Genomic DNA, 18,795 nt, shown 5'->3' on the forward strand with positions numbered 1-18,795 from the left:
TCCTCATATTCTTCTAGCGACACTTCTATGCTCGGCTTTGGATTGAAGGGAGCTTCTGTTTCTGGACTAGCATCAAAGGACTCCTTTTCCAGCACGTATTCCTCAGCGACCATATCTGCAATTTCTTTGGGATTGAGCTTGTCAAAACCATTATCAACGACCATGTCACGGTACGAAACCTTGCGGGTCACTGCCTCTATTGGGCTATCCTCTACCTCCTGCTCTCTGGGTGATTGCATATTTGCTTCCGCATTATGATTTGGAGATTCTTCCATGGTGACTTCTGCATTGATTTCCTTCATATCCTCGTGCATCTTGACTTTTTTAGAACTTGTTGCCACTAGATCCTCTTCTTCTGGTGATCTCTTTTCTAGTTCAGAGATTTGTGTATTGGCGTTCATGAGAGAAATCATGATTTTATTTTTTATTCTTGTGTTATAAAACTAATTTATAATGTCTGTTAATCACATAAGATTTTGAATAACTTTTTAAATAATAGGTCATAATAATAAGACTTTTATAAGAGTCTGAATCTGTGCCTATTTTATAACAGATCAGACCAAACACAGACTAAACTACAGATTTCTGGCAGGCCCTGACCTTTTTCCATCCCAAATCTTTTCTCATATTTCTTAAAGTAAATGCTATGGTGTCTAACACATTGTACCTAAGTTATTAAAAAGGATAAATAAATAATATTTAATAAATTTTACATAATTTAATTTTTATTTTAAATATTTTATTTTTTATTTTAAAATATAAATTAGGTAATTTAGACACTATATCAAAAACACTATAAAACTCACCATTTTTTAATGGGATAATAATTTTGTTTTTGAATTCATAAAGTAATTAGTAAATCAAAGTAACTAAAACAACTGTGTGTATAATCATTGTACTTACAGTTTTAAACAAATAAAGTAGCAGTTTTTATCTCAATAAAAAATTACGTGGCCCAGCGTCATTGGAAGGAATGAAGTTTTTCCCTCGTTATAACCGCAATCAAATTCGAAAAAATCCAAATAATAATAATAATAATAATAATAAATAATGAATTATTGGACACCGTGCAATTCAACCGCTATAGAAAGCACTTTCTTGCAACTTCACGCGCCCTCTCTCTTTTTCTCTCTCCATTTTGGAGGTTGCTCTCGTTCCTTCTCGACACTCCCTCACTCTGACACCCTTCACGGCGAAAATCGCCACCGCTGAATCAATCTTCCTCCGCCTAGGGTTAGGGTTTCCCCTAATCCCCCGACGCACAAGCACCTTTCGCCGTCGCGCTTCCGATTCTGCAGAGAGAGGACCACCACGATGGGCGCAAATTCGTTGCCATCTGACTCGACTCATGATCTCGACGAGCAGATCTCGCAGCTCATGCAGTGCAAGCCACTTTCTGAGCAACAGGTTTGATTCGATTTGGCCTCAATGCTCAGGATCTGCTTCCTTCCCGAATAAAATCGTTATCGCATGTATACGCAATAATTAACCTTGATTTTTCTGTTTATTAATTAGTTTTTGGCTCTTTCTCGCTGTGAATTAGGAATGTATTTGTTGTCGATGAAAATCCATGAGCGAAACTATGCTTAATTTCGGGAAATGAGAGTGAGATGATGATATTGATTTGCTGTGATCTGTTGTAGATCAAATAGGAAGAGATAAAGTAGTTTTTGGTTCACGAGAAGCGATTTTTTCAGCTGCGAAATTGGCTTCGAGATTTGTGCGGAGATTTATGTTACTGTGTTACGAATTTGGAAGCTTCGCATAAGAAGGCGCAGGTTCTCTGTTTTTGACACTGCGTTTTAGATTCTGCGAACTATTGCTGGTTCTTAAGATACTTGAGAAAGCGAGGTAATTTAGTGAATAAAATCAGGTGGTGAGAATTATAAAAAATCTGGTTCTATTTGCGTCATGTTGGATACTTGGATCAGGCGTTGGCTAACTGTGGGCTGTGTTTAATACATTATCTGGGGTGCCGCCATCTCTGATCTGTTGCTTTTTGTATTTGACAATATTGCTTGTTTTGCTTGTAACATTCTGAAAGTATTGAGATTAGAGATGGCAAAAATCTTTGGGTTTCATTGATAAATGCTATTTATTCTCCATATAAAGAGTATCCTTTCATATTGATTGGCTTTGTGTTGTTTATTTTAAGCAATATGTTCTTTATTCGGGAGTATTTTCAAATATCATTTACTTCTCTTATCATCAGTTTATTTTGCAAAATAATTTTTTTCCTTCTATGTGTGTAGGTTAGAGTTTTATGTGAGAAGGCTAAGGAGATTTTAATGGATGAAAGTAATGTGCAGGTGCAACTCTCGTTACTTTAACCATTTCAGACTTTCAGTTATATATTATCCCCTTGTTTGGGTTCATTAGTCTGATATAATTACTTTCTATACTTGATTTTCTTTCTATATAGCTTTTTGCCAACACTAACCATATCACTTTAGTTTAGTGAGACTTCTAATTTTGTTCTTATTTTAGAGAGATAAATCATTAATTTTATTTGGTGTCTCTCTACCGCAGCCTGTGAAAAGCCCCGTGACAATTTGTGGCGATATTCATGGGCAGTTTCATGATCTTGCTGAACTATTTCGGATTGGAGGGAAGGTACCACTTTCTGACTATGACTTTCTTTTTGTATCCAGTCTTATGTTCCAGCTGGGGAATAAATATTTTAACTAAATAATTGAGACCTGACAGAGAATATGATTTTAAAGATTAAGTGCATCATAAGTAGTTTGGAGTATATTGCAAAAGATGCGGAATCACTCATTCCCTTCACTGCAAACCTAATATCCCTAGCATTTTAATTTTGCAAAATGATATTCATATTCATGTTCATAATAACGATACGTCTTTCTGTCAGTTTCTGTTAATGTTCTTAGCACATTATTATCTGGATGTGGAATCTAAATACACCCCTTATGTTTACAGTGTCCAGATACTAATTACTTGTTTATGGGTGATTACGTGGACCGAGGATATTATTCAGTTGAGACTGTAACGGTAAGTTCAATCAAGATAAAAAATTTGATCTTCACCTTTTGGTAGTTATTTTGTTGAATCTCCTTCATCTCTCTCTTCCTCCACCAACCTTTATAAGGTGCATATATGATATTCATAAATTAGGTTGTGTTTGTATTTATCTTGCACATGATATTCAAATGACCCTAAACTCTAGATGAGCTAATAAGTTATTCTTTGCAGCTGCTTGTGGCACTGAAAGTGCGGTATCCTCAACGAATAACCATTCTTAGAGGAAACCATGAAAGCCGTCAGGTATGCATTTTCACTCTTATTTGATCAAAACTATAATTTGACTATGTTTGCTGAGGTCATTTATGGAATTTATGTTTGAACTTGTATAGTACTCATATTCTTGAGTGGCACAAAAACTAGCTAGGCTCAGAAGCTTTTGTTTATTATAGTTGTTATTGCTTGACAAGTAAGCATTTTTGGCATTTGATTCAAAGACTTGCTTTGGTGTATTTTTCTTGTTGAGCTAATTGTTCATCACTGTTCTTGATTTTATGCAGATCACACAAGTATATGGATTTTACGATGAGTGCCTAAGAAAGTGAGTTTACAACATCATCATTAAGAGATCCAATTGGGCAAAACTGTAGGAGTTTCTGTTTTGACAAAGATTTGTATGCATATTTTGCTGTAAATTGTTTCAACTGAAGTTCACAAGCAATTGGATCTACATTCAGATCCAGTTTGTCTTGTGCTCAATTGATCTGCTGATCGTGGATGTCACTGTGTTGTTTTGGTTTCATGCACTGAAACAATCACATTTCTTGTTTATTCATTATCTATTTTGCAGGTATGGTAGTGCTAATGTCTGGAAGATCTTTACAGACCTTTTTGATTTTTTTCCTTTGACTGCATTGGTTAGTACTTTCTTTTCGCCTTGTATTTATGACTTTAGTCTATGATATGTTTGTACACGTAACTTGTGACTTATTCTATCCGTGTATAACAATGCAAGATCGCCAATAATTAGCTTTTTGCTTTTTTTGTTTTTTTGTTTTTTTTGTTTTTTTTTTAAAGTTAGCTTTTGTTTAAAGAGATTCAAATAATTCCTTTGTATATATCTACTTGACTGCTTGTCAATAACTTCCCTTTGTTGTAAAAAATACTAAATAAATTAGGAATCATTGTTCAAAAATTGCTGTGTAGGTCCTTTTGGTCATCTTGCCTCTAATTTAATGCATGTCCCCTTCCAGGTGGAGTCTGAAATTTTCTGTCTGCATGGTGGACTTTCACCTTCAATTGAGACCCTTGATAACATAAGGAGCTTTGATCGTGTTCAAGAGGTTCCTCATGAAGGGGCCATGTGTGATCTTCTGTGGTCTGATCCAGATGACAGATGTGGCTGGGGAATTTCTCCACGGGGTGCTGGATATACTTTTGGCCAGGTAGAGATAGCTTTTAGCTTCTCTGCTCCATGTTGAATATGTTTGGTATATCAATATGTCTTATATAATTTTATTGATCACATTTGTCCTTTCAGGATATATCTGAACAATTCAATCACACAAACAGTCTGAAGCTGATTGCTAGAGCTCATCAGCTGGTTATGGATGGATTTAACTGGGCTCATGTAATTCTCATTCTCATTGAGTGATCTTCATTTTCTTGCTCTAGAATTATTGGATAAGCTTCAGCTGTGCATTGTTTTGTGGAAATAGGAACAAAAGGTGGTTACGATTTTCAGTGCACCCAACTACTGTTACCGATGTGGGAACATGGCTTCCATATTGGAGGTTGATGATTGCAAGGGCCACACATTTATCCAGGTCTCTCTCACACACACAACTTGTTTGCTCTTGCTCTGCTTGGTTAAATTTTGTGACTACAGTCCTAGCCTTTGGTTTGTCTGTGCATAAGTTTGAAATGTTTCTTGCAGTTCGAACCTGCTCCAAGGAGAGGAGAACCTGATGTTACCCGTAGAACGCCCGATTACTTCCTATAATCTAGCTGCTTACTGCTATACTGGTATCGTGGTTATCTATTACTTGTGCACTAATTTCAGATAGATGTGCATTCTCCTTGATGAGATTGCTGTAAGCATTTAAATCCATGGAGGTATACACGTCCCATGCTTTTTGTGATTGTCCAAAAAGACTGCTTTGATGTATAATAGGGCAGGTAAACATTCCACTGATCTGTGCTCAAGAACTTGCTGGACACACACCCCGTTTGGAGAAGTCGCCAAGATGTGATGACTATATCAGAATATGTATTTTTCCAGCAAAATGTTGATATTTTTTGTTTTTCTTTTCCCTGTCATTATTTCTTCGTATGTTTTATACCTCCCATTTCATGCTTTAGAAGCTATGAATGGATTTTATCTCATGGATGCTTTTGCTGTGTTTTTATTAATTCTGACTATATAATTTGCATGATAATAGTTATTGCTGCTTATTCTTTCTCCCCGCCCTCCCATACAAATTATTTTTAATTTAATCATCATCGATCATTGGTATATCCATCTGCCGTCGTGTGTGATTCCTGATAACTTGTCATCTTACGATCCTTGACCACCTCCTATTCAGGTAGCTGCTGTTATTAAATTTTCATTCATGCCTAAGCTTACTCAGCCTTCTCTTGCAGCGATAGTTTCCCCCACTTATATGGAGCGCAAATTCTTAGCTATACACGAGATGATACTCCAAAGATTATTTGTAGTTTACATTTATATATATAAATCCAGTGTTTCTACAACTGTATCAAGTACAATCTTTTAGCAAAAATTATTTCTAATCGCCGGCTATTGGGGGCGGGGTTGTTACTGGTCAATTAGATAAATAAATTGGTGAAAATTTACCGCCCATAAAAAGCTCCCCAAATGAATTGGTCATGTGAGTCGGATTAAAGAATTCGTTCAATTTTGGCTGAAAAATCTTTTTTTTTTATTCATAAAAGTATTAAAATCAAATTGTAATAATAAATAAAAATATATGTATCTATTAGCTGACATTATATACTGAGAAATGAATTTCAGTTTCTATGGCCAGAAGGGGGTATTCCCCTTTGCTATACAAAATTGTGTGTTTAGATAGAGCAACACGTGTGAGAAATCAGTCAAATCACAAGCTCAAGTATGTAAAAAGAGATGGCACAAGATCTACTACAGACCATGCAAGGCCAATATACTGAACAAATCTAATTCCGGTATCAACATCAAATGAGTCCTGCGGTGAAAGCAGCTTTTGGAAGTAACCTTCTTTAGGCTTATTTCCTGTGACTAATGGATTCAATTTGGGGATATAGCTGCTTGATTTTACTGGAATGCCCAATGTGTTTGCTACCACTGGAATCGTCCATTTTGCTAGAGCCTTGCTGCAGAATTTCACAATCAAAATTGTTGGAATCCCCACCAACACTCTTCCCGCAAATACAAGTATCTTCATTTCTGAAGTGAACAAACGAGGCACAAATTCACTGTGAAATTGATGATATGTTAGCTGTACCCCCGTTACCTGAACATCATTGGCATTTACATCAATATACACGGTACAACGTAATAACAACTTACTAGGAAATAGTACGGCATTGATCACTCCAGTTTTTCCTACTCTAAAATATCCGCTCAGAATAATGTTCATAAATTTAGCTTATCTGAGGAAAACCCCAGGGGGTTGTAGTTGATTCTACTTCGGATTCTTATACTATTCATACTACAAACTTGTGGTGATGTGAAATTGTGAACAACATTGCAAACATTTCAAACAGCTGATGTTTTCTTGAGCATATTCAACTGTAACATGCTAATCTATGGCTGTATCAATTTGTACTAAGTATATTTACAATTAAGTATATGACAGCCTACATAGAATTTTCGACTAGCCGGAGGTCCCTAACAACATTTAAAATTCAAATTATGTAGCCTTAAAATAGGAAGGTTTTGAGATCTGGGAAATAACAATGAATGAATCTCCCATTCTCCCTAACACCTTTTCTTTTGATTTATGGCTACTTCCTAACTTTTGTTAAAAGGGTAGGAAACTGCTTACAATTCCCAATGCAACACCATTGAAACAAGTGTGATATTCAAAACTCGGAGTTGGAATCTCTGGAGTTGGATAAGCAAAAAGCAAGAGGAAGCTCAAGCCAGCCCAAAACGATATAACTGCAACAAAAACAGATAAAGATGAAACAAAAATAAAAGGAAAGATTGCAAAGATGGTTAAGGAATAAATCCCAAAATCCTAAAGAACATAATTTTTCTATTATTGCTAATCATATAGGAAAATGCTATCCTATGGTAAATTTAGTACTTAGAATAATACCGTTTTGTCCAGAGACCACAAAATTGTCTATGTATTCATCAACTGAAAGCCAAAATGCAAGGATCCCAAGTCCAAAAAGAAGGCCAGCAATGATATCAATCACACTGTGCATGCCAAGATAGACTCTTGCTACAAAAAAGACCAAAATTTTTCATTGCTTCTGTGCAGCAGGATAACAATAGGAAGCCGCTAATAATGTATCAGAAGACCTACCGAAGCCAATGAGAGTCACCAACAAGACAACAAGAGGAACTCCAATATAGGTAGCATGGAAACCATCTATTTGAGTATGATACAGCACATAGTGCAAAAGGTAGCTGATAAAATATACATTCCAGAGGAACAAAAACGCCATTAACAACAAAACCGAGGAATTGAAAGAGAAAAAAGGCTTCATCTTTCTCAAAGTAAAGGATAATGTGACTTTGAAACATAACATATGTGATTATAAATACATTACCAAGCTCTTAAGTTGGTTATTTTGACTTCAGTTCATCCCAAAAAAAAGGAACACAGATAGACTAATCATTACTAGTAAGTAGTAACCATATACTTGACGTACAAGTCATGCCACATGTCAATTCTCTAGTAGTACATATCTAACATCATTCTCAACAGCTTCACCATACAGTTAACATCATTTGTAAGTACACCATAGAATTCATTCATGAAATTTTCCACCCCATTCTTAAAACCCAACCAACACATACAAGAATAAAAGTCAAGTGAAAATGATACCTACCCGGATAAGCAAACTGTGTTAAGAGTATGAGAAGAAGGGAGTCCATATTCTAAAGCATTATCTTCTTCATCTTTTGTGGCAGTAATTCTATGGACAGGGGGAGAAGGGGGTCTTGGAGCAGAAACCACATCCTGTTGAATCATAAAAGGTCAAAAACCCCCAACAAAAGCATTTAATTTAACAGGTAATATGAAAGACTGAATCTACTGATTTCATATCAAAAGATAAGTTCACAATATACCTTTATGCAGTTTCCAGTGTAATCACAAAACGCAATCAACAACGTCATCTGTCTCGCCAATTTACCATGGCCACTCTATAAAGACACCAAAAAAATAAATTCCCTCACCACAACATCAAAATTATGTTTATATATAAAAAATCCCACGTGTTGATGAGAATCTAATGTGGTCAACAACAGTTACACACCCAAAAAAGCAGAGGGAGGAAACCAGTGTAGAAGGGCACAGAAACAACGCAAGACAAACCCGAGAACAATGCATCCAGGAAGCCAAACCGGTAATTCTGCAACACCCCAAAAACGAAAATCGAATAGTAATCAGCATTCATGAATAAAAAGATCGAAAAGATTAGAAATTTGAGAGAATAAGAATCTGGGTATTTTCTGTTTCCGTTACCTGGATCTGAAGGATGAAAGGGACTCCAATATCGACATGGTGAGAAACCCAAGGTTGAAGGAAAGATCTAAGCTTGAAAGTAACATCGAGGAATGAAGCTGCGACAACCCATATCACTATTCCACCCAAAACCGCACCTTGCCACACTGCTGCATCTGCAGCCTCCATTTTTATTCTTACTATTTCCTTCTTATTATTATTATTATTCTCTCCCCAAAATAATCTCCTATAGAGAGAGAAGAGAACAAAACGAGATGGGTGAATCAAAAGTAGACCATGAATGTTGGAAAAAACCGGTGCTGCAAATATTCAACTTTATTTCTTCGTATCTGAAAATATGAAAACTAGCAAACTAAATAATAAAGCTCAAGGTTTTGATTTTGATTTTTGAACCATGAATATTATTATTATTATAATATTAAAAATATAATATTGGTTTGGAGAATTGGTACTTCTGGAAGAAAAAATTCGTTGGAAGCTAGCTGGCAGATTTAGGAATGTGCATAGAAACTATGGAGATTGGAGAGAGAAGTAAATACTGGTGGCTCGTACTAACGTGTGTACTAACTTTCTAAGCCACACGGCTTACTTAGTAAATTAATTTTAATACTAAGCTTCTTAATTAAACAATTCACTTCAAAAAATTAATTTTTAATTTTATCAATTGTAATCAAGGTTTGTTTGGTCCCATTTTTGAAAAAGATTTTTTTATTAATAATATTTTTTAAAAAATTTTTTTATAAAAATAAAATAATTTTATATTTAAATATTTTTTGTTTATTTATTATGTAAAAAATATTTTTTTTAAAATATATTTTAAAAAAATATAAATTATAACTTTTCAAAAAATATGTTTTTTTTATTTTTCTAGTATTTTTACTTTTATTATTAGAAATTTGTTAAACACACTGAAAAAAATTTAATAAAATTTTTTTTTATTGATTTAATAACGTCCAAACAAGTATTTAATTTTTTTTATAATTATTTTTGTACTCTAATATTCATAATTTTCTTTTTCATCTCTAAATTTTAAATCTTTTGAAAAGTGAAAATTAAAAAAAATATTTAAAAATTAATTAATATTGATTAATAAAAGATTAATGTTTTATACATTTCCTATAATTAAATATAAATTTATTGCAATAATATATAAGTTTTCATTTATTACAATAATAATATATAAGATTTAAATTTGGTGTGAAATTGTATCATCTCTTTGTTTGTGGAAGTTACCTGACATGGCATTATTAGGCCGTCCAACATTTATTGTAAACACTGAACAAACAAAACTTATAATTTTAATGTTTATATGCAATTCTGATATCTGACTATCTGAGACATGCAATTATTTGGGGGAAAAAATAAATGAAAATATCTATAATCAATAGTTGTAATTTTTGAAAATCTTACATGATCAAACAATTACAATTTAACTAAAAAGCTCAATTGAAATAACAAATTAAAGTTTAACCCACCTCATCTCAACACAACTCATGAACACCCTCTATATCATCACTTATTGTATTGCATTAAGATGAATTAATGATTTCCTTATAATAATATTTAAACATTGGAATCGTCCCCACTAATCAACTTGTTTATGAAGATATTTTTGAGGGAAGCAATGAAGGTCAACGGTGTGGACTGAGGACTCTTGAGTCAAGTTGGCGCCATAGAAACCTACCAGTCAATACCTGCCAACCACCTCTCTTCCTTGTTTTATCTACTGCCCTGAAAACACACTTAAAAACATTAATTATATCTATTAACTCTCAAATTTTGTATATTATTCATTTTAGTTCACTTAATTCATAGTTATTTCTAATTTTTGTATGGTTAATTATTTGTTTTAAATATAGAAATTAATTTTTAATTAGTTAATATTATTTTCATTAGAATTAAAAATTAAAAATTAAAAATTAAGATTCAGTGTTTAAAAATTAGGTTTTAGAGTTTTATGCGAAAATATATTTTAAAAAAGTTTGCAGATATTAGTAGAAAAAAGCAAGGATTTGAAAATTTAATTGGTGATCGAACTAATAGGATTAGAGGTTTAAAGGTTCAATCAATGTTTAATTGGGGTTAAACTACATACATAAAATAATATATTTATGTATAAAGTATAATTCTTTTTTAAAAAATGATTTTTTTTTTTGTAATTTCGTATTGTAAGATCCTGAATTTTAAAAAGTTATTAATAAATTATTTATTATCTATTATATTTGTTTAAGATTATATTTTTAGAGATTTTTATATATAAGTTGAGGAAATTCTTATTTATTATTTAGAGTTTTTATAATTGAAAAATAGTAAATATTTTATAAACCTTAATTTTAAATATTTAGATTTTTTAACCTTATTTTATAAATAAAGGAGAACTAATCTAATTATTATCAATTTCCATTAAATTAGTATTTATTTGAAAACAAATTTCAAGTTAATAATAAAATAACATTTTAAAGATGATTATTATATATTTAATTTGAATTTAAATTATTACTCTATACTTTTATTTTTATTAAAAATTACTATCTTATCTTAATTCCGAAAACTCCAAAATAACCTTAATCCTAATTTTATATAACACACAAAAAACCCTAATTTTCCTACCTTAACCCTCCTAACACTACCAGCGCCATCCTCTTCTCCAAACACCCATTTTGCAGCTTCAGAAACACAAAGAAAGAAAGGAAGCCAAGAGAAGATAAGATAGGGAGGAGAGGGGTGTGAGGGAGCCGCCGCCAGCTAGGGGTGCATATGACCCCGCCCGGTCCAAAAGTCCGGCCCGATTCCGAACACTTTAGGGGCTAATTTGGTGTAATTTCATCGGATTTAGGGCCGATAAGGGTCTCAAAAACAGACCCGGTCATTATTTCGGGTCGGGTCCGCGCCATAGCTCGAGTCATCCGAAGTCGGCCCGGTGACCCGGTTATCATACACAATTAATATTTTGTGTTATTAGTGATGGATCATGACTATTCTTATGTGGAATTTAAGTATTGTAAATTTTAATATTTTGTGTTATTAGTCATTATAAGACTATAAGTTAATGTTTTATATTTAGAATGCATAAGACTTTAGACTAATGCATAATATTGTGTTATTTGTATTGATTTAAATATTTGGTATTATTAGACAATATTAGTATTGATTGTGGTTATGCTTTAGTATTGAATGTGGTTATGCTTTAATTTTGAAGAATGGTTGGTTCTTGTTATATTTTTCTAAGTAAATTTTACCATGTTAAATAATGGTTAGAGTCTTGGAAATTTGGATATTTTTACATGCTAGCTTACAAGAAGGTATCAACGTAATGTAATGTTAACGGCCCGATTTTCACCCGGTATAATTGTAGCCCGAAAGTATATTGGTTTTATCGGGTCTAGGGCCGGGTTCGGGTCTAATAAATAGACCCGGTGTATATTTCGGGCCGGGTCTGGGTCACATCAAACCCGGCTTCACCTGACCCATGTGCACCCCTACCGCCAGCTGGTCGCCGTCGAACCCATCACCTGCGTCGCTGCCAGCTGCGCCGTCGCGGAAGAGAGATGCGCCGGAGATGGGGTTTGCAAAGGGATCGTCACTGTTCATCCTCACCGCGTCGCCATGGTCCTTGAGTTCGCGAAGAGAGAGAGAGAGAGACTGATGGAAGAGGGTGACGCGTGCGTAAGGGTAACCGGGCACTTATAAATTCTCGGGAATGGTACCCTCATTGAGCGATTTCATATATATATATATATGAGAAAAAACTATGCATAAACTCATGGGGATGCACGTTGGGGGACACTCCAAGGGTTTAGCAAACCGGACTTGTCAGGTTGGCTTGATAACCGACAGATGAGACTCATCAGCCATAGGGCAGGCATTCATCATATGCATCTATGTAACATTGTTTGGGTGTGCATATTGTAATTGGTTTGCCTACGTGAATAATTATGTCTAATTGCTAATTGCTCTACTTGATATAACTACTTGATTGTGTTTAAACCTTCTTACTTGTGTTTGTGACTGAAAACGGTTGGATTGTGGTGGATTGACTGTTGATTGAAATGTTTGGGTCTATGGCCGTGATTGATTATGTGATGGGTCGAAGGCCGTGAATGGTTTGTATTTTTAGTTTAGTAAAGTATGAAAAACTAAACTAGTTTAGTATTGACTTAATGAACCTATGTTTGGGACAGTTTAGTTATTCATACTGTCTAGAAAAAGCTCTTTTAAAAAGGTTTGGATTTTTGGAGAATTAATGGATTTCTCTTTTAAAAAGGATTTCGAATTTTGAATGTGGATCTATGATTTTGTAAAGATACACAAGGCGGGTAACAATCATTGTACTTTAAAAATAGTTTTTATTTTCATGTATCCTATTATAATAATTCTGCAACCCTATAATGAGAACCCTTTCGAGAATGATGTTCTCATTCCCCTACAGGTCTTTTCTTTTCTGGTTTTTGGAACGACGAAGTTTGGAAGAGTTTATTCATTTCGTTTCTGTTTAAGCAATATTTTAGGTTGTATTAGTTACTTTCCCCTTGCCTTTATCTTTACAAGTTTTTATAAGAGGGATAGGATTTTAATTATGTAATACTTGTAAAATTAATAATATATATATATATATATAATTAAAAAGTCTTTTGAGCGGTAATTCGGTTTAAGTTTTAAACAGGCTCATATTTTAGTATTAAATATCTTAAGAGTCGTCGTAATACCCGAACTATCAGAGTTGTGCATCCAGAAGCGTGGCATTTTGATAGTTAGGGTGTTACACGTATCATTTTCTCTTTTTCCCTCTCCACTCTTGTTAATTTTTTGCAAACTATAATTTGACAGATGACCATAGTTTTTATTTTTATTTTTTTTAATTTGCTAAACATATGTATTAGGTGATTGTGTGATTGTATTCATTAATTTTTTAATTTTTGTGTAATTGTATTCATTAATTACATAATGTCCTTGTATATCACTTCTTTTTTTACAATTTATATTTTTAATAATATTTAGTTGTAATAATGTTGTTGAAAATATATTATCATGATTCATAAAAAATAAAATTAAAAAAATTAAATGTCATTTTTAATTATCATAATATTAATAATATTCATGTGGTATTTTATCTAATAGTTTTATCATTGTATCATAGTATTTAAATATAACCTTAAAAGATAAAAAATAATAATAAACAAAAATAAATTAAATATTTAAAAATGAAAAAATATATAAAATCATGTGAACAAATTTCAATTGAATATTCTTATTATTTATAGTCTAATTTATGCATAATTTTCTTAATATTATAATTATTAAATTCTTAATTAATTTCTATTATTTTAAATTGTTATTTATCATCGACCATTACAAAATTTAAATTAATTTTGATGTCACTAAACAAAATTTTAAACTTTTTAATCAATTAAATTTACTGTATATCATTACTTAATTGAATTATAAAATAATGGTTAAATATAATTATTACCTATATTAAAATTGTATACCTTTTCTTTGTATTTCTTTTTTTATATAGTAATAATGTTGAATCATATATAAATTGTCAAATGAATGTATTGTACAATATTTTTTATAAATTAACTTTTAAATTTAACATTAACTTTACATATCATCTAATCTATCCCTAAACAACAATATATCATTTAAATTCATATTATATAGTATAATTAGTTTAACTTTCCGCATATTGCGGGTGTTAACTTAGTTATAATAATTCTAAGTGGGATCATTTACTTATAGTATAGTCTCTAGAATATTGGGACAAATGAAGATTCATAATTTGTGTATGTACAGGTAGCGATTGGTAGAGAGACAAAGATGAAAAGACTGAGACTGAGACTGAGACTAAGAGACAGAAATTGAAATAAATCTCAGTATTCTGTTTGGTGCAAAGTGGAGACAGAAATTGAAACAAGAATGAAACTCTAATTTAATTTGTACAAAAGGTAAAATTGAAATTAATTAATTGAAATGAGGATATTTTAGGTATAAAATGTTATTAAAGTTTCAGTCTCCATTTCTAAAAATTTTAGTCTCCTGTGTCCCTACTTTTTGGAGGTACTGAAATACTGAAATTTTATGGACAGAGACAGAAATTTTAATATCAGTCTCTGAACCAACAAACATGATACTGAATCTCAGTCTTTCAGTCTCTGTTTCAGTACCTCAAAACAAACGCTGAATTAGAAAACATTGTACTTGCAAGGATCAAGGGACCAAGAATCCAAGATCAACTAAGAATCAAACTACACTAATCTGGTTTACCAACAAATATTAATTTGACTTAGGTGAGTGTCAATTTCATCTAGTACTACTAGATCATGTGCATTATCAACCACTCATTCCACCAATATAGCACGGAATTAATGACTTGTGGGTTCCATGAATCATGGTTTGAATTTGAATCATTCAAAGCAAAATAGTATTCTGTAATTCACACCAACCATACAATTTTCTTTTGCACTCACTTTTTCCACAAACACAAAAACACATGACATCACTAGTGAATTCTCTACCAAAGGAAATAGTCAGAAATTTGATTTTCTTGCCATTTTTCTACCAAGTAAAGAAGGAAAAGAAAACTATATATGTTCTATTTATATATTTTTATTACAGTTAGTTGCAAATGTTGAAATAAGGCACATGATTGATGATTCAATCTCACTAACTACCCATCCCTCTTCCTTTCATGACATGTCTCCTTAGACCTGGTATGTGGACATTGGTTATGTAATTTCCCCAATCTATGCTCTTTACATCAAATCCAAAGTCCCTCTTTTCTTCTTCAGACATGCTCTCAATCAATTTTTGAGTATTGCTGTTATCAAACCTGCACCAACAAGAGACTAAGAATTTACTTAATCATTCTTGTAATTTATTCTTCAAAAAATGTATGATTGAAATTTTTTTAGTAAGTATCTAACCTTCCACCATAAAATGTATATGGCTCATAGATATTAGCCAAGTACTTTGCTTGTTCCACTGATTTTCTGCATATATTTTCAAGCTTTTGAGACACTTCTTTTGAGAGTGTTATATCAGTAAGGCCACTCTTCTGAATAGCATCTTTCCAAATGTGATCAGAGAATTCTTGAGTGGAGCTAAAAAGCTTCATCATTGGAACTTGGATTGGCCTACCATTTGAGTCAATGCATGGTGAGGAGCTGTAATGTTCATAGAGCAATCTTGCCAATTCCCCGAAGACTAAAGGGTTCACCACAGATGAAGCAATTTGGTAGACATTTATCTCTGGCTTCTTGCTGATTCCATGCATTGCCATTGCTGCTAACATTGCATTAACTACCATGTCTGCTGGCACCTGTGCATTCAGGTTCATCCAAAGAACTATGGTTATATATGAATGCAATTTTGTGCTTTTCCCATTTGTTTTTCTTGTGAAAGAATCAAACTTTTAAGTCTCACTAACTTACTACGTCGAGCACTCCATTTGGGTCTACCAAGAAACCAGTTAGCTGCCCTTTACCATAGCAAAGAACTATTGGATCCATCATCCTAATTGTAGCAAGAAAAATGTGAGTTATTGTATAGAAATTTCGCCAGCGAGCTCCAGCTTTCGTAAGGAACAAGCTACTAGACAAGTTCCATTAGTCTTTCACTTTGGTGTTACTTTTCTTTAGAGGGAGATGGATAGTACCTGTTTCCTTCCATCCAACCAGGAAATGGCTCCTTGAAGGTGCTTTCTATAACACTTGGTCGAATTATGACAACCGGAATATCCTCCCTCACTTTGTCTATCATCATTTCTCCCATGGCCTTGGTGAAAACATAAGTATCCTGCCATCCATGTCTTCTAGCCCTATTATGACATTCACTTGCATCAAAATATATTATGCATCTTAAGAATCATCTACAATTTGTGTGATCAAAATCTATATAGGAGGCAGAACGTTTCTGAGTTTCTTAAGGGCAAAATATTAGGACACTCAATACCTTTCTAGACCCAACTCCCTCATCTTTTGAGCTAAGATGTTGTCCTCAAAGTTTCCCTTGTAATTTGAAACCAGATTGATTTCGCTTTCGATATCCAATGTGGGAAGGACTTTTGATGAACCTTTAGGCAAAGAGTTTTCGCTTGCTATGCAATCTCCGATGCTGAAAGGCTTTTCCAATATTCTACCATGTCTTTGTCCATTAACATAAGCTGCAAAATCACAAGAAAGAATATGGGGTAACCAATGTGACATTTACTTCTTTCAATGGTTATATATAGTTTATGATAATCTTTCGCACTTTTCGACCTACTGGTGTCATTTTACCTGTTGAAACTTGTAGAAAAAGCTTAAGCTTCTTGCATTTTTTCGCAATGCTCATAAGGTTGCAGGGTCCTCTGGTGTTTATGTTGATAGCAGTGTCATATCTGAGATTATAGTCAAATTATATAAACTCTAGGAAATGGGGAAACTTTAACAGTGATGGAGAAGTAATCTGGTGAATAAGAAGATAATAACCTTTCATCAAATGTAGTATTAGCTGCTGAATTCACAATTATATCTACCTCATCTGCAATAACAGCAGAAGAATCCTCATCTAGTCCAAGATTGGATTCACAAATATTTCCTACAACCGGAACTAGCTTGCTCATCATAAAGGTTTTGAATGTTTTTCCATGGATTTGCCGAAGGCATCCGAAAAGTTCTGTATTTATGATCTAAATCATAAAAAAAGAAACAAAAAATATCATAAAATTAGGAAGTAAAAGTGTAAAACCATGAAACCTGACAAATGTAAAACTGAGGATACAAAATATCAGAAAAGCATACTTCATTGTTCAATCTATCTATTGCAGCTTGCTTATTCTCTGCCTTAATCAGAAGGTACATCTTGCTGACATCCGGTTCCGTCCTTAAAATCTTCTCAATAAGAACTAAGATTAATAGCAAATGAGTGTTAGTTGTGCATCATAAGTTTAAAAGCAGCAGAACCATGGTCCAAATTCCATAAATCATAGATAGACTAATACCTTTTGCTAGAAAGCCAGTTGCACCAGTTATAAAAAACTTCTTCCCTCTTAGAAACTTGACAATTCCTATGCCATCTTCCACTCCTATTAATGCATTGGATGCTGATCCACCATAACTCACCAAATCCTTCACTACAATCTCTCCGTGGCTTTTCGCATTTTGCGACAAGACGAAGCTTCCCGGATCCATTATAGTAGTTGCAGTGTGTTCTGTGTTGATAAATGTAGGTCTTTCTTGTAATATAGAAGAAAGGCCAGAAGAATTTTTCACATTTCCACCCCCTTGACAATGCACAATGTTTGTCCTTCTTGTAAAGGACAAGTGGTTGTTATTGTTCTGATTCACTCTGGTGATTTTATGGGGTAGAGTTGAGGAAGAACTAAGGGAGAAAATTCCCATGATTAGAAGGGAAAATGAGAATCCAGTTCAAGAGAAAAGATTGCTGCACCTAAAGATGATGCAGGTAAAAATGGTTGACTTGAAACCTTAGCTAATTCTTTCCTAAACAATAACAAAAACAATTAAGTGGAGGTAAAAAAAAGAAAGGTAGAATGGATTTGGTTGGTTTGATGTAAAGAATACAAAGTAGAATGGATTTAGGATGAAGGAATTGGATGTTTGAGTACTTATAATAATACTAACTATTTTATGAAATGTTAATAGTATCTTATATCGGCTCTCTTTTTGCCACCCCTTCATTTTCTTTCCCTTGTTTGATTAATCTTCTTAAGTAAGTGGAGTTTTCTATGATTTCTTCTTTCCTGGAAAATATAGAGGAAGAAAGGGTGTGAGAGATTTTGAGCTAAAATATAGATGTAGTGTAGATTAAATGATAATAGTATTACTATGTAAGTGTGATAATAAATAGTTAACACTAAATATATCTACTATGATTGAATTTATTTATTTGTTTTCAAATTTTTCTTCTTATCTCAGAGGAAATCTTTTAACTCCAGCATACCTTTTTCCAAGCAGAGAAAAATTACATGTCTAACTCTGTAGGTTCACACTTTAAACCAGAAAGTGATGGATTCCACAAATGAGAAACATGAGATAATGATTTCTCATTTCTTTGAAAGAGAATAGTCCCATATTTTTTTTTTTTAATATTTACCATAAGATCATAA

At 33.1% G+C, this 18,795-nt stretch overlaps 3 protein-coding genes across 3 annotated transcripts; 1 reads left to right on the forward strand and 2 right to left on the reverse strand.

Moving 5' to 3' along the window:
• The first annotated feature begins 1,049 nt into the window (after positions 1–1,049).
• Positions 1,050–5,436, forward strand: LOC107605543 (serine/threonine-protein phosphatase PP2A catalytic subunit). The gene is made up of 11 exons (XM_016307448.3): positions 1,050–1,407; positions 2,253–2,309; positions 2,530–2,613; positions 2,941–3,012; positions 3,214–3,285; positions 3,543–3,583; positions 3,833–3,899; positions 4,236–4,427; positions 4,523–4,612; positions 4,701–4,808; positions 4,919–5,436. Exons 1-11 carry the CDS (start codon positions 1,315–1,317, stop codon positions 4,982–4,984), a joined length of 942 nt encoding a protein of 313 aa, XP_016162934.1. The 5' UTR covers positions 1,050–1,314; the 3' UTR covers positions 4,985–5,436.
• A 523-nt stretch (positions 5,437–5,959) lies between these two features.
• On the reverse strand, positions 5,960–9,084 carry SPP1 (Phosphatidic acid phosphatase (PAP2) family protein). The gene is made up of 8 exons (XM_016307449.3): positions 8,685–9,084; positions 8,476–8,571; positions 8,288–8,362; positions 8,047–8,177; positions 7,518–7,621; positions 7,305–7,433; positions 7,029–7,144; positions 5,960–6,494 (listed from the first exon to the last, which is right to left on the reverse strand). The coding sequence occupies exons 1-8, from the start codon at positions 8,850–8,852 to the stop codon at positions 6,102–6,104; spliced, it is 1,212 nt and encodes a 403-aa protein (XP_016162935.1). The 5' UTR covers positions 8,853–9,084; the 3' UTR covers positions 5,960–6,101.
• Positions 9,085–15,129: 6,045 nt separating this feature from the next.
• Positions 15,130–18,473, reverse strand: LOC107648558 (fatty acyl-CoA reductase 2, chloroplastic-like). Its single transcript, XM_016352376.3, has 9 exons — positions 17,668–18,473; positions 17,468–17,571; positions 17,156–17,355; positions 16,964–17,064; positions 16,638–16,848; positions 16,342–16,503; positions 16,118–16,199; positions 15,611–16,005; positions 15,130–15,516 (listed from the first exon to the last, which is right to left on the reverse strand). Exons 1-9 carry the CDS (start codon positions 18,065–18,067, stop codon positions 15,351–15,353), a joined length of 1,821 nt encoding a protein of 606 aa, XP_016207862.1. The 5' UTR covers positions 18,068–18,473; the 3' UTR covers positions 15,130–15,350.
• Positions 18,474–18,795: the final 322 nt, after the last annotated feature.

The sequence above is a fragment of the Arachis ipaensis genome, chromosome B6 (genome assembly GCF_059453495.1).
Source record: "Arachis ipaensis isolate K30076 ecotype BB chromosome B6, ASM5945349v1, whole genome shotgun sequence".
In the NCBI taxonomy this organism is placed as follows: Eukaryota; Viridiplantae; Streptophyta; class Magnoliopsida; order Fabales; family Fabaceae; genus Arachis; species Arachis ipaensis.

Bases quoted from the DNA above. Each gene is read 5' to 3' on its own strand.
- LOC107648558 (XM_016352376.3), bottom strand. From the start codon at position 18,067: ATGGGAATTTTCTCCCTTAGTTCTTCCTCAACTCTACCCCATAAAATC. The intron at 16,504-16,637 runs GTATTGAGTGTC...ATGTCATAATAG, and splicing joins AGGGAGTTGGGTCTAGAAAG to GGCTAGAAGACATGGATGGC. The intron at 15,517-15,610 runs GTTAGATACTTA...TTGTTGGTGCAG, and splicing joins TATACATTTTATGGTGGAAG to GTTTGATAACAGCAATACTC.
- LOC107605543 (XM_016307448.3), top strand. From the start codon at position 1,315: ATGGGCGCAAATTCGTTGCCATCTGACTCGACTCATGATCTCGACGAG. The intron at 3,286-3,542 runs GTATGCATTTTC...GATTTTATGCAG, and splicing joins GAAACCATGAAAGCCGTCAG to ATCACACAAGTATATGGATT. The intron at 3,900-4,235 runs GTTAGTACTTTC...GTCCCCTTCCAG, and splicing joins TTTTTCCTTTGACTGCATTG to GTGGAGTCTGAAATTTTCTG.
- SPP1 (XM_016307449.3), bottom strand. From the start codon at position 8,852: ATGGAGGCTGCAGATGCAGCAGTGTGGCAAGGTGCGGTTTTGGGTGGA. The intron at 8,178-8,287 runs GTATATTGTGAA...ATGATTCAACAG, and splicing joins ACACTGGAAACTGCATAAAG to GATGTGGTTTCTGCTCCAAG. The intron at 7,145-7,304 runs GTATTATTCTAA...TTTTTGTTGCAG, and splicing joins TGTGGTCTCTGGACAAAACG to TTATATCGTTTTGGGCTGGC.